Below are 16,025 nucleotides of genomic sequence, written 5' to 3' on the forward strand. Positions count from 1 at the left end.
TTGCAAACCTGCCTCCATCTTCTGAGTTCTAGGATTACAGGTATTCATCACTGAGATCCATAATTGCTTTTAAATTAATGCACTAGTTGTAAGTATAATTTTACTCTAAAATTAATGTAACTTCTAATAGATATGACTGTCTTTTGTCTCATGTATAGTTAGTCCATTTTCTCTTGTTATAAAGTCATCTTTAGGCTCAGTATTATTTGATTGTGGCATGTCATACTTAACTGTTGTTCACCACACAAAATCAGGACTTCTTTTATTTGTTATCAGTGACCTTCAATGTGTTTTCCATTACACTTTACAAAGAAAACAGCTCAAAGTAAAAGTTGTGTATTTCTCAGTAGCTAAAATGTGACATGTCAACAACTTAGGGTTAAAACTATTTGTGTATTGTCAGGTAATATAACCTTGGGCAAGTTACCTACCTTTTCTGGTCTTCAGTTTCCCGAGCTACAAAACTGGGCTAATAATTGTTGTTTAAGCATAGAACATTATCATGAGGATTACTTGAATAATTTTAAAGCTTTTATAATATTATCTGGTAGGTGGACAATAAAATAATTATGGTTATGCTAAAATGTTACTATAAACTTAGTATAACAGAAGTTGTAACAGTAATAAAATTTCAAAGAAGATGGCTTCGCCAGCATTTAAGGCACCTACTTGCAAAGCCTAATGGCCTGGTTTTGATTCCCCAGTACCCACATAAAGCCTGATGCACAAAGCGGTGCATGCATTTGGAGTTCATTTGTAGAGGTAAGAGGCCCTGGCACACCTATTCACACACTCTCTCTCTCTCTCCCTCCCTCCCCCTTTCTTCCTCTTCTTGCAAATAAATTAAAAAATATTTTTTAAAAGTTTTCAAAGAAGAGGGTCCTAGAAAGATGGTTCAGTGGTTAAAGGTTCTTGCTTCCTAGGCAAGATACAAAAAGTGTTGCAAGTGGCAAAATGCTCTGCCCCTCCCCCACACATATAAATAAATAAGAAAGTTTTCAAAAAAGAATGGACGGTAGGACTTTTTAAGTAGCAGGAACGGCAAGTGCAAAGGCCCTGGGGTAGAAATAAACTTACATTTGGGTGAATGGAAATACAGCATTAGTTTAGTTGAATAAGGGATCTTGTGAATTGAGAGGTTAGAGAGATTGTATAGGTGTGGTTTGAATATGAAATGTTCTTATAGCAATTAAAAATGCTCATAATTTTTAAAAAACAAAGCAAAACAACAACAACAAAAATGTCCTTCATAAGCTCATGTGTTCGAGTGCTTGGTCCTCAGCTTGTTCAACCTTTAAGCAGTAGAGCCTTGCTGGAGGAAGTGGGTCACTGAAGGTGGGCCTTGAGGTTTTTCTAGCCGACCACCACTTCCTGGTTACCTTCTTCCTGACTCTGGTGAGGTATGACTAGCTCTGCTTCTGCTGTTCTGCCTTCCCCACCATGAAACTTCCCCTCAAAACTATTAGCTAAATTAAATCCCTTTCCTTCCTTAAGTTGCTTCTGCCTGGGTGTTTGCTCACAGCAAAAAGGAAGTAACAGATACAGTGGGGCCTTGTAAGGCTTTTTTTCTTTGGGGAGACTATTTTGTGTTTTGGGCTTTTTGAGCAGAGTCTCATTCTACCCTGGACTGACCTGAGACTCAGTGACCCTGGTATTAGAAGTGTTAGTCACCATGCTTGTTCGTTGATGGCAGATCCATGAACACAAGATTGTACGTAAATGATTTTGGATGCTAATTGGAAAGTAGATTTAAAAGCAAAGAATGGATTAATAAATACCTAGCTAGAAGTTGTTGGAATGGCTTCTAGTAGTAAATGCTAATAGAGATGGAAAAAATATTGATGATACGGATAATTACAATAAATCCTTAGAGTTTGAGAAAACAGAGGTTACAATACAGTGATAGAAGAGGAAAATTTAACTTACATTATCACAAAGAAAAGCTTTGAACTGTGTTTCCCTGCCTATATGCTGCCCTGTTAACCTAGCACTGGAGGGCCTATCTTCTTTTCTCTCCTAGTATTTTCCTTCTAGAACTTGTGTTGACAGAGTTGAAGAGTGTTTTGCTTGTTGGATATTTAAATCTTTATTTTAGTTGAGATGGAGTCTCATGTAGTCCAAGCTGCTCTCAAAATGTAGTAAAAGATGATCTTCAGGGCTGGAGAGATGGATCGGCATTTAAGGCACTTGCCTGCAAAGCATAAGGAACTAGGTTAGATTCACCAGTACCCATGTAAACAAGATGCACAGGTGGCACATGCATTTGGAGTTATTTGCAGTGGCTAGAGGTCCTGGTGTGCGCATTTCCTATCTGCCTCGCTCCCCCCTCCCCCGCCCCCCGTCACACATACTCACACACATAAATATTTATTTTTTATTTTTTTTTATTTTGTTAATTTATTTATTTGAGAGCGACAGACACAGAGAGAAAGACAGGTAGAGGGGGGGAGAGAGAATGGGCGCTCCAGGGCTTCCAGCCTCTGCAAACGAACTCCAGACGCGTGCGCCCCCTTGTGCATCTGGCTAACGTGGGACCTGGGGAACCGAGCCTCGAACCGGGGTCCTTAGGCTTCACAGGCAAGCGCTTAACCTCTAGGCCATCTCTCCAGCCCATAAATATTTTTTTTTAAATCTCTTTTAAAAAGATGATCTTGGGGCTGGAGAGATGGCTTAGTGGTTAAGCCTGCCTGTGAAGTCTGAGGACCCTGGTTCAAGGCCCAATTCCCCAGGATCCATGTTAGCCAGATGCACAAGGGGGTGCAGGCGTCTGGAGTTCATTTGCATTGGCTGGAGGCCCTGGCATGCTCATTCTTTCTCTCTCTCTCTGCCTCTTTATCTCTGTCTCTGTTGCTCTCAAATAAATAAAAATAAACAAAAAAAATTTTAAGAAAGATGATCTGGAACTCCTGATTCTTCTGCCTCCATCTACTAACTGCTAAGATTATAGATATGTACCACACTATGCCTGGCCATATTGAAAATTTTGTTGTTTCCTGGACTTTCTCTCACTTTTTTGTTTTTTGAGGTAGGCTCTCACTCTAGCCCAGGCTGGCCACAAACTCAAAGCAATCCTCCTACTTCAGCCTTCTGAGTGCTAGGATTAAAGGCATGTTCACTACTCTGGCTCTTTCTCTTACGTTTGAGCCCTTAAATATGTTTTGTCTTGGGCCAGTTTGCTACCTATACCACTTAACACACTACTGCTATTTCCTCTTCTTCTTCCTCATCCTTCTCTTCTTTCTTCTTCTCTTCCTCCTCCTCTTTGTCATCTTTTATTTATTTTAATATTTATTTTTAGAGAGGAAGATGTATACATATACATACATATATATATGCACACACATATATATGTGTGTATGTGTATGTATGTATGTATATGTATACATATATATGTGTGTGTGTATGTGTATTCACACACACACACACACACATAAATATACACACACACACACATATGGAGAGAGAGAGAAAGACTGCTCAAGGGCATCTAGCCACTGCAAACGAACTCCAGATGAATACGCCACCTTACGTGGGTCCTGGGGAATCAAACCTGGGTCCTTAGGCTTTGAAGGCAAGCACCTTAACCACTAAGCCATCTCTCCAGCCTATCTTTTATTATTTTTTAAATATTTTATTGTTATTTATTTATTTGACAGAGAAAGAGGGAGGGAGAGACAGAATGAATGAGAATGGGTGCACCAGGGCTTCCAGCCACTGCTAACAAACTCCAGATGCATGCGCCCCCTTGTGCATCTGGCTAACGTGGGTCGTGGGGAATCGAACCTGGACCCTTTGGCTTTGTAGGCAAACACCTTAACCGCTAAGCCATCCCTCCAGCCCTCATCTTTTATTTTTTGATTGAAGGTTTGTTAGAAGTTCTCTTATTTGGATTTGCAAAGGACATGAATTGATTTTCATATTGTCACTTAATTATAGGTTTGCTCTTTATTCAAAATTGGGGCTGTTAGTCAAGTTCTGTCTTCATTAGCACATTTTTTTTCATAGTTCATATAGTTCAACACTCAGCAGTGTTCATTGAAGTATGGAAGACCAGCTAGGGCCCCTTAAAAAAACTGTTACAGAACAAAAACTGACATAAAGATAAGAAAGAGTAGGTCAGACACACATTTTGAAAAAGTCATTGTGCAAATAGGACTCAGCAAATCTAAGTACGGCTTCATTTATGAAATGTAATTTCCTTGTAGAAGTGTACAGGTACTTTGTAATCTACAGCTAGACCTTGACTACTTGGGAAAAGACTTTAAATCATCTTGTTTGTTTTCAGAAAAGGACCAAGCATTTTGCCATGCAATGTTGTTCCAGGAATCTGCTTCTTTGGATAGGCTCGCATTTTACCAGCACTCTAGGTTTCAGAGAAGGCTCCTCTCCAAGAGGACTTGCTGAAAGATATTTGTGTTAGATTAAGTAATTTTCTTCTTTGGTTATATAGTCTGTTAGGTTTAATTTTTTTCTGTTTTCTTCCTCTTTAACACTCAGATGCTTCCCATAAACTGAAATGTTTTGATCACCCGATCCCAGTTTGTGGCAGTTTAGGAGGTAGAGCTTTGCTTTAGATGTGTTGCTGGGGGAGAGTGTTGGGATGTTACCGCTAGCTCCCCCTTGCCAGAGTTTAGCTCTCTAGATGCTATTTTCCACCTGCTGTGGCAGAAATGACGTCCAGCCTCTCTGCTCTACCGACTTTCCCTGCCATCGTGAAGCTTCTTCTCAGGTTTATAGCCAAAATAATCTGCTCCAATCAGCTGCTTTTTTGCTCAGGTGTTGTGTCCTAGCAACGAAAAATAACTACAACAATTACATATGTGTTTTCTAGTTATATTTATAAAGTGCTCTAGTTCCACTTTTATGACCACTTAAAAAGCTCTTCATCTCATCTGTTTATTCATCACTGGCAACTGAGCCACTTTTTTCTAATTTTGGGCGGTGTGGTTCATTCCTGCTCAGGATGACCTGGAATTCACTATGGAGTCTCAGGGTGGCCTTGAACTCTCAGTGATCCTCCTACCTCTGCCTCCTGAGTGATGGGATTAAAGGTATACGCCACCACACCCTGCTCTTCTAATTTTAGAGGTTTTGCATATTCTTTTCTGTAATTATTTTCTTACTGAACTTTACTTTGAATTAATATATTTAATACCTTAGAATTCACAATGAAAATTAAACCTCAAAAAATAGAGTAGTGGGAAATTTTAACCATTAAGTGCTTCTGTTTTGTCCCCAGCATAATCCTTTCTGTTACCTTAGCTCATTTTTTGGGGGGGGTGGAGAATAAAGAAAATTTAGTATAAACTAACTTTTCTATTTCCTTTTTAGAATATGCTACTGCTTGTGGAATCAAAAAAAATAGAGAAATGAAATAAATAAAATGATTAAAATGTTTTTGATTTGTGTTCAAGAAAGGTGCAGGCACTTTCTCAGAGTTGGAGAGAGGACTTAGTGGTTAGGGCATTTGCCTACAAAGTATATAATTTGATTCCCCAGTACCTACATAAAGCTAGATATACAAAGTAGTACATCTTCAGTTCATTTGTAGCAGACACACACACACACACACACACACACACACACACACACACACACCATTAGTCTCTTATCTGAATTCAAATAAGAAAATAAAAATCTTTTTAAAAATGAAACACTTGGGGGCTGGAGAGATGGCTTAGCGGTTAAGCGCTTGCCTGTGAAGCCTAAGGACCCCGGTCCGAGGCTCAGTTCCCCAGGTCCCACGTTAGCCAGATGCACAAGGGGGCACATACATCTGGAATTTGTTTACAGTGGCTGGAGGCTCTGGCTGCCCATTCTCTCTCTCTCTCTCTCTCCCCCTCTCTCCCTCCCTCCCTCTCTCTCTCTCTGCCTCTGTCTGTTGCTCTCAAATAAATAAATAAAAATTAACAATAAAAAAAAGTTAAATAAAAAGAAACACTGATTCTGGTATATAACATCTTTCTTGGTGAAATCTTAGTTTCTGCTTTGTGTATTTATAATCTCGTGTGAAAATCAAAAGGAGAAAGAGAGTTCACATGGTACTAGTCAAACTGTATGGTTAGTTATACAGGTTCAATAAAGTTACCAGGTACCAGGCATGGTGGTGCATGCCTTTAATTCCAGCCCTTGGGAGGCAGAGGTATGAGGATCACTGTGAGTTCAAGACTACCCTGAGACTACATTGTGAATCCCAGGTCAGCCTGAGCTAGAGTGAAACCCTACCTCAAAAAAAACAAAAAAACCAAAAACCAAAAAATAAAGTTACCAGATTTTACCAAAGATTTTAGCAGATTTTATGTTTTATGCGAAGAGGCAGTATGATTTAATTTGAACTAGTTTTTAATTTTTTTATTTTACAAAATTGACTTTAATATACATGATATAGCCAATATTTTCAATATAATATTGACCTATCCCTTTTCACACTGTGAAAGAACATAATTTCTAGGTTGCCTAACTTAATTCCCTTCCAGGAGGAAAATGTGAACACCCTCCTTTTTAATGGCATACCATCCACCCATCCATAGCTGCTGTTCTTCAATGTATCCTTGATTCAGCCACTTCTCACCAAGTCTACTGCTGTTTCTGTAGTTCAAGCTAGCATTTTCCCATCCAAGTAATAACCAGGCCCAAGGCTACTTAACTTATGTGATCTGGCACATGTGAGGTGGGGTGGCTATAGACCAAGCTAGCATTTTCTATTGCTGTATTCCTAACTTGTTTTTTTGCTTACTTTCTTTCCCTCCATAGTCTACTAGAATCATTGACATATTTTTATATGCCAAATTATGTTACTCTTTAGCTTCCCCTCTTGTGATTTCCCATCTCATGGAATAAAACCCAGACCTGAGAATTGTGATGTAGCCCTTACCACTAAGCTCTGACTTATCTTCCCACATTCACCATCTAATTCATGACTTAAAAAAAAAAATTATCAATTTATTTAATGACAGAGAGAAAGAGGGAGGGAAAGAGAGAATGGGCACACCAGGGCCTGTAGCCACTGCAAACAAATTCCAGATGAATGTGCCACCATGTGCATCTGGCTAACGTGGGTCCTGAGGAATCAAACCCGGGTTCGTAGGCTTTGCAGGCAAACACCTTACCGCTAAATCATCCCTGCAGCCCTAATTCATAATTTTTGAATCACACTACTGAGGCTAGGCTATGGCTGTTTCTCTGTTTGCTTTCCAGTTTTATTAATCCTACCTATTCTGAAATATTCTCTTACCACATCCTATCATTATATGTAGAATAAAAGATTTCCTTTTAAAATTAAATAATGGCTACTATGAAAAATTAATGATGTCCTCTTCCTCACTTTTCTTTCTAATTTTGCCATGCTTCAGAATTCTGTGTTATCCTAGCACCCATCTATATTCTGGGGCACACTTGTTGGGAGCTCTGTTCTATTGTTTTCTGTCTTTTGGTAAAGCCACATCTGAAGTGACTTTAGCAGAACTATAGTGACATGCAATTTCTGTGTGAAAGCACACAAAGTAAAAGTAACTTCTGTATATTCTCTTCTGGCCCCTTTCTCCTTACTTCTTCCCTTCCTCTGTGCTCTCCCCAACTACCAGTCATGCACACAGCTGAGAAATCTGGTATTGATAGGAGATGAACATTTTTGTATTTTTTTTTGCCTGAAGCATAGCATTTGCATAATATTAAGCATGGTGTTTTATCCTGTGTAATCTGTTTTGGAATTTTGGGAGTCGAAAGTTGATTTTGATGATAAATCTTACTCAAATAATATCAAAAGATGAGATTACTTTTTATTTGAGTTAATTTATACATAAAAAACTTGAGGTACCCTGGTATTCACTTAAAATTTTTTCAATTATGTATGTTTCTCCATGCTCATTCTTTCTTAGAATTAGAGCTCAGAAGTAAAAGTCCTGTAAAAATAAGTTAATGTGTTGTTTACACATAAGCCAAATGAATTTTTGTTCACTGTTTCTGAAATGAAGCCCACTAATGAATGCCTTTTTCCCCCATGTTAGGGAGTACTTATAACTTTGGTAGACTGGTATATGGATTCCTTCTCTGAAATTACATTCAGAATTACTGAATAGTTTTCATAAGAATCACCAGGGAATCTATTGTCCAAAGAAAATTAAATACTTATTGTCTAAGAAGTTAATAGACCCTTTGAAAATGCATTACACACCTAAAAAGATTAATGTCCCAAAACATTTAACATGATTAATGGTTATAGTATCACCATTCACTTTTTCTGAGACCTCACTAGGAAGGATAAATAATGGAATTTTCTACAAATTTAACAGGGAACTTAAGATCTAAAGTAGTCATTGAAATAATGAAAGCATATGTACTTTCAGCAAAGTTTTACATGAAATTTGGCCTATATAGTTTGTAATATTCAAGTTCAGTAGTGACTATAATACTTCACTTTGAAATGTGATTTAAAGGAAATTATTTAATTTAAACTAAAGAGAATACCCTTGATCATGAGTAGATAAGTGATCAAATTTGATATAAATATACTTATGAAAAATATAGTCATCTTGCATAAATCTGTTCTGTCATTGACATTTTGACATACTTTGAGTCTGAGTACTATAAAGGAAAAGACACAGTGCCCCTAAATTACATAGTCTTAGGGCTTCATGGCATACTCTTGATCCCAGTGCTCAGAAGGATTGAGTTAGGAAAACTGGAAATTTGAGGCCAGCCTGGGTTAGCTACATAAAAGAACTAGTCCATAAAGCAAAAGAAAATTTCACCTCAGTCAGCTGTTTTGGAAACATTATATAGATAAAAAATAAAAGCAAGTAAAATTGAGCACAAATTTCACTTATTTTGGTAAGGCTTGCTTATTTGTTTATATACTTATTTATTTTGTATAAGGGTCTAACTTTAGCCCAAGCTAACTTTGGTAGCTCAGGCTGACCTGGAACTCAGGGCAATCCCCTTACTTCAGCCTCTGAAATGCTGGGATTAACAGTATGAGCCACAGAATAATAGGGCTGGAGAGATGTCTTAGTGGTTAAGGCAATTACCTACAAAGCCAAAGGACCTTGGTTCGATTCCCCAGGACCCACATAAGCCAGATGCACAAGGTGGTGCATATGTCTGGGGTTCTTTTGCAGTGGCTGGAGGCCCTAGTATACCATTCATGTGCACGCGCATGTGTTCACTGTCTCTCTTTCTCTGTCTCTCCCCCTCCCCCTCTCTCCTCCCCCCCCCCATGTTTTTCTCTCTCGTATAAATAAAATACAAAACAACTAATAAGCAGTAAACAAAACAAGTCATACGTTTATCTCAGTGCAGTAAAAGAACAGTTATCTGGTTTTATGATGCTTGTGAGTTGATGAAATTCCAGTATGCCTTTGCATGCTGATTTAAAAGGAAAACTGTATTTTTGGGCTCAGCAGTTAAAAACACTTGTCTGCAAGCCTTCTGGCTCAGGTCTGAGTGTCAGGCAGTTGGGTAAAGCCAGATGCAAAGTGGCCAACATGTCTGTGGCAATGGAAGGCGGAGCCAGGTGAACGCAGAGGCTTACAGGCCAAGAAATAAGTAATTTAAAAGTGCTGTGTCAGTAAGTATGTTATTAGTAAAGGTAATAATGCTCTTGAAAGCAGATAATTTTAAAACTAAGCATAGTAAAAATGCTGTATAAGTAAACTTACGTTGTAAGTAAAGATAACATGCTCTTCAACAATGGTAATTTTAAAGGTAGTCATAGTGGTGTATGTGAAGATTTTGATTAATTTTAATCTAAACTTCAATAAAAATTTATGTATGGAAATTTATATTTTTTGCTATCATTTTTAAAGAGTAAATTATTTTAGCTCCTTAAAATTAGGCAGAATTGTTTACTTCTCACTTTTAGGTGTAAAAATCAATATGTGATACCTTTGTTATAGTTAGATTTATAGCTTTATCATGAATTCCATCTGCCCTTAGTTTATCTGGTTCAGGATCTTAGAACTCTTTTTATTTACCACATAAGACTAAAGTAAATCTGGACATTTTCCAAACTACTATTCTTGATAAAAGTAATATTTTTGTTTAGGTGACAAACAGCATGTTTGGTGCTTCAAGAAAGAAGTTTGTAGAGGGGGTCGACAGTGACTACCATGATGAAAACATGTACTACAGCCAGTCTTCTATGTTCCCACATCGGTCAGAAAAAGATGTAAGTTAACCAGTTACATTGTGCTTACTTAGCAGTGACTGCTTCTAGATTCCTGAAGAGCAGCTTAGGAACTCCAAGGTACTGTCTATGTTGAATGACATATATGGTAGGCATGGTTGTATGCCCTGGGGATTAAAAGATAAAGACTTTATATTCTAAAGGGAAACATTAAAATACTAATGTACTGTGATTCTGAGGTTGGGATATGATAATATAGTTGTAGGAAATACTTAAAAGACATGGAATAAATACTAACTCATAGATCATCTGCTGTTTTATATAACATGGGAAGAATTTTTGATATTAAAGCAAATATACATACATAGTACAGGTTTATACAAATATAATGGCAAGTTTCATTAAAATTTTATCCTTACTGTGTAATCTTGTGGCTATAATATCTTTCCTCTCTAGTTAGGGGTACTATGGCCAAGTCTTTTTTTTTTTTTTTTTTTTGAGATAGGGTCTTACTCTAGCCCAGGCTGACCTGGAACTCACAGAGATCATCTTACCTCTGCCTCCCCAGGGCTTGGATTATGCCCAGTTTATGGCCATAAATCTTTGAAGACTATAACAGACAGTATATTATGGGTTATGAATTATGTGATTTGGAAGGTTAGTAATTAAGTACTCCTATCTGACATGAAGTTTTAGAATATATACAAGTTACACTTAAGAAATTTATTAAAATATTTTTAAGTTCATTTGTTCAAAGCCTGTTAAAGTTGCTGTAAAGTATATTTTCTATCATTTAATGAAGCCAAGTACATTCTTAGATCTTGTATCTGCTCGGCTTGTTTTTTTTTTCTTTCAAATTTGCTATTCCTTAATTTCCTCTAGCTATTAACTTAAGGTTCTTACTGGTTTAAAGCAATTATGTTGCTTTTAGTGTTTTTTGTTTTATTTATTTATTTTGAGAGAGTATCTCTATACATTTGTTTATATCTTAAAGGCTGACTTTGTAGGTTTAAAAAGTTGGGATATAGTGCAGTAGTAAAATACTTGGCTAACATGAGCAAGAGATCGATTCCTGGATTTGCTATTTAGTGCTGCAAAATATACAGAATACATTTTACCCTATTGTAGAAACTGTTTCTGTGTTACTGTGCTTGAATAATGTTACTGTGCTTGTATAATGGAAGTTGCTTGATAGAAAAATGGTAATGAAATAAGGGCTGATAAAAAGCATTGAGGAATATATGAAGCTTTCAAATTGAAACCCGAAATAGAACTTGTATTAAAAAATAACAAAGAAATGTCTGCCTTCAGCAATACTATCCATCCACATGTATTACTCTTTACCTCCTATCTTTACTTTCCAGCCTAGTTGATGTCACAGACGCAAAAAAAATGTTTTGCTTTAGGAAACTTTTTGTTCTAAATTCAGATAATATAATACATAGATGGAAAACATTGACTGTAAAGCAATACTGATGTCTTTGAGTCTTGACTTTGTCTCTTAGCAAGAACTTTTCCAAATCTCAGTGTCCACATCTGTAAGGTAGTGTTAACAACAGTTACTACCGCAAAGATTACTGTTTTTTTTTAATTCCCAATAGGATAGGAAGTCTGTATTAATATTTATAAAATTGGAAGAACAAATAACCTGCTTAATTGTATCAAGAATAATTCACCACTAGACATTTAATTTCATACTTCAAGTGTTTTCATTTATATACTGATTTTTTTTTTAAATCTCTGAAGCATATTGACATTTTCTACAGAATGTCTTTACTTTTATTCTCATCAGCATTCTCCATGCCTGTTAGAATACCAACTAAGAGGGCTGGGGAGATGGCTCAGTTGTTAAAAGTGCATTCTTTCAAAACCTGCTGGTCTGGGTTGGCCTAGGTTTAATACAGTACCCACATAAAACCAGATGCACAAAATGATACATGTGTCTGGAGTTTGCAATAGCAAGAGGCCCTATGTTATTTCTTTCTCTCTCTTGCTCCTTTCCAATAAAAAGATTGTGGCTTCTTTTTTTTAAAAAAAAAAAAAGACCAGCTAATAAACCTTTACTAGTAGATAAAAATTTGTTTATATATATAAAAGCACCCCTAATTTTGAACATACAGACATACACAGAGGATAATGTATCTTTCTCATATAGGTATTGACCATTTGTATTTCTTCTGTGTTTTGCCTATGTTTGTGCCATTTCCTATAAGTTTTTTCTCAAAATTTTCAGTTCAATTTATTTTGTGGTCTTTATTATTCAGATATCTGTCATTTTTATTGGTTATGATACCTCAATTTTTTAAATCTTTTATCTTTAGTTTGTGTTTTTGTGAACAAACACTTAAAAAAAAAGTTTTTCTTAATTATTTGAGGCGGAGAGAGAGGGAGAGGGAGGGAGGAAGAGAATGGGCACGCCAGGCCCTCTAGCCACTGCAAATGAATTCCAGATGCATGTGCCACTATGTGCATCTAGTTTATGTGAGTCCTGGAGAATCAATCACACCTGCATCCTTAGGCTTCACATGCATGTGCCTTAACTGCTAAGTCATCTCTCCAGCCCCAAGCAAGCACCTTTAATGACCATCTTTGCAGCTTTCAATGTGTTTTTTAGCTAATACACAAAACAGAAAAATTGATATTGTATTACTGTTAATGCTTCAGTACATCTGCCTCTGCGTTGTATGTTTAAATCAGCTTAAATTTATCTCTGCAAAGGTGTCATTACTTTATAGAATTTAAAAAATATATTTATTTCCATGTGTACTTTCATGTATGCACATGGACTTCTTGAAGCCACTGCAGACACACTTCAGGTGTATGTGGCACTTTGTACCTGGCTTTAGGTGGGTACTGGGGAACTGAACTTGAGCTGGTGGGCTTTGTAAGCATCTCTTTAACTGCTGAACACCCCTCTACCACCACTGGCTGGCTGTGGTGGGAGTTTTTGGCTTTTCAAGGTAGGGTCTTGCTCTAGGCCATGCTGACCTGAAATTCACTGTGCTGTCTCAGGCTGACTTCAGACTCATAGTGATCCTTTGACCTTGGCCGCCTCAGTGCTGGCATTAAAGACATGCCACCACCACAAGTGGTAGTTTGTTTTGTTGTTTGTTTTTGTGGTGTTGAGGGTTGAACCCAGCACTTTGCATATGCTAGACAAGCACTCATAAGCAACATCCCCTGCCCAAGGGATTTTTTTTTAGTGGTTTTCAGTTCTGAGTTCATACTTTTATCTTTTCTACTACTTTTTCTAGCACTATTTGAATTTAATTCTCATTTATGATTTATGTCCATTAGAAATGTTTTTATTTTAGGTGAGAATTGAAATAGCAGGTACTTTTTTTTCTCTTTTTATATTACTCAGTTGTCTTAACATTTTTATTTTAAATTTTATTTACTTATTTGTAAGTGGAAGTGGGGAGGGAATGGGCACACCAGGGCCTTCTGCCATTGCAAATAAGCTTGAAATGCACACATTACTTTGTGCATCTGGCTTTTTGTGGCTCCTGGGGATTTGAACCCAAGATACCATGCTATGCAAGGAAGTATCTAACCGCTGAGCCATTTCTCCAGCCCCCCCCTCCCAATTTACATTTTAGATCATGGATCAGAAAACTTTTCCTTAAAAAATCTGATAGTAACTTGGATTTGTGGACTAAGAGGCAAAATAAGGAATATCATATTACCACCTGTAATGTAAAGAACAGTCCTTGCTTACATAAAAACAACGAGTATGCTAGATTTGGCCCATAGGTAGTAATTTGCCCACTCCTGAATTAGACCACTTACTTTTGGCTGGTTGAAGTATGCCCCCTTAGCACATAAGTATCTGATATTTCTTTAGTCTGTTCTCAAAATCTTGTGTGTATTATACTGAGATGATGTCAGGATTGCATTAGTTTTGTAGACCATTGGAGGATCTTACTGAAGTGTTCTATGTTGCTTTTTTGTTTATTTTATTTATGAGAGAGAGAGAATGGGTGTGCCAGGTCCTCCAGCCACTGCAAACAAACTCCAGACACATGGGCCACCATGTGCATCTGAGTTCTGAGGAGTCAAACCTGGGTGCTTGGGCTTTGCAGGCAAACACCTTAACCACTAAGCCATTTCTACCACCCCACAATGTTGATTTTGATAAACGTGCTTTTCACAATTGCATAGCTATGCTCATACTGATTTTCTTTCATAAGGATTTTTCTCTTTGCTAGGAATGTAGCCCAGTGGCAGAAGAATGCTGCTCTTTTTAATCTTGTCTCTAGCTTTTAATAAGGAGGGTTTCATTTTCTTGATTGATCTTTCCTACTATACACTTTGTGCATGTATACATTTTATAACAACTGCCTGACAAAATTCCTTTCAATGCCTTTTGGTGATTGGAATTATGAGTTCTGAGAACCCTATATATGTTTATAATTCTGCTATATGATTTATTAGTTGTGTGTCCTAGTACAAGTTGTAGTGTCTGTGTTTAAGAGTTCTAATCTGTAACATAGGAACAATAATAGTATGTAACTCAGAGGTATATTTAAGGATTGAACAAATAATTAATTGTAACTGGACATATAATAAATGTTTGAGAAATGTTGCTGTTAATGTTTTTTAGTATTCTATTTGACTCAATGTTCTAGGTAATTTTTGCATATCATCCAAATAGGATTATTTTTTGTCTATTATAAAATTTAAAGTAAAGTTATGCATAAGTATAAAAGTAATTAAGCTACTGTCTAAAAATCAATATTCTTGGGCTGGAGAGATGGCTTATTAAGCCTGAGGAAAAAGGGCTTCTGTCGTGAGTGGCACATGTAGGGCAGTTCAGTTGCTCTGCGTGTGGAATCGACATCAGGAGATTTCGGAAGCATAATATTTTGGTACGCGGGCAGCTGAAAATAAAAGAGAAACTGATTGAGATGGGAAGGGGATATGATGGAGAATGGAATTTCAAAGGGGAAAGTGGGGGGAGAATGCCATGGGATATTTTTTATAATCATGAAAAATGTTAATAAAAATTGAGAGAGAAAAAAGCCTGAGGACCCAAGATCAATTACCCAGTACCCGCATAAATGAGATGCACACGGTGGAATATGTATCTGGAGTTCCTTTGTAGTGGCTGGAGGCTCTAGAGTGCCCATTCCTTCTTTCTACCTGCCTCTTTCTCTCTCATACATTAAATACTTTAAAAAAAAATCAGTACTCTCATGCCACTTAGTATGGTTAAAATTATTTTAAAAATCCAAATTTTATGATTTATCATTCATATAACATAAAATATGACTTCCTTATCTACATAATTAAAATAATTTAGAAAAAATTTTTGCTATTTATTTTGAAAGATCTTTTATTTTAAGAGAGACAGGTAATTTCCTTTAGAATGTTCTATTTGATATTTTGGAATGCAAAAGTTTTTATACATATTATAAATACATGTATTACTTAATTACTTTTTCAAGATTAAGTCAGCTTGTTAGTCTAATTATTTTTAAGTAATTCCCAACTCTTTAAGAATAATAATGTTTAGAGTTTTTAAAGTTATATATTTGTGTTTTAACTGCTAATAATTTTTCTAGTTTCATGAGTTTGACTATGTATTTATTTTCACTGTTTTTAAGCATAATCATTTGAGAAGTACAAACTTGTGGGGACTCCCCCCCCCCCCAGGTAGGGTTTCACTGTAGCCCAGGCTGACCTGGAATTCACTATGAGGTCTCAGGATGACATTGAACTCACAGGGTTCCTCCTTCCCCTGCTTCCTGAGTGTTGGGACTAAAGGTATGAGCCACCACATCTGGCAAGAAAATGTATAACCCAGGCTGGCCTCAAACTCTTGATCCTCCTCCCTCCACCTCTTCAGCAATATCCTACCGGTGTGTGCTACCACAACTGGCAGGACTTACTTCTTATGTGC

The 16,025-nt window shown here is 36.9% G+C and overlaps 1 protein-coding gene and 1 non-coding gene across 4 annotated transcripts in view; both read left to right on the forward strand.

Annotated features, from left to right (window-relative positions):
- The window catches only part of Cnot2 (CCR4-NOT transcription complex subunit 2), a 108,777-nt gene that overhangs the window by 48,446 nt on the left and 44,306 nt on the right, over positions 1-16,025 (forward strand). For all 3 annotated transcript variants that reach the window (XM_004650092.3, XM_045152520.1, XM_045152521.1), the window contains exon 3: positions 10,043-10,165. In XM_004650092.3, the coding sequence (XP_004650149.1) occupies positions 10,043-10,165 (123 nt within the window). The remainder of the gene's footprint in view (positions 1-10,042; positions 10,166-16,025) is intronic.
- On the forward strand, positions 14,897-15,006 carry LOC123461965. The gene has a single exon (XR_006638008.1). It is a non-coding gene; the product is annotated as a U11 spliceosomal RNA (small nuclear RNA).

This window comes from Jaculus jaculus, chromosome 6, assembly GCF_020740685.1.
Source record: "Jaculus jaculus isolate mJacJac1 chromosome 6, mJacJac1.mat.Y.cur, whole genome shotgun sequence".
NCBI lineage: Eukaryota > Metazoa > Chordata > Mammalia > Rodentia > Dipodidae > Jaculus > Jaculus jaculus.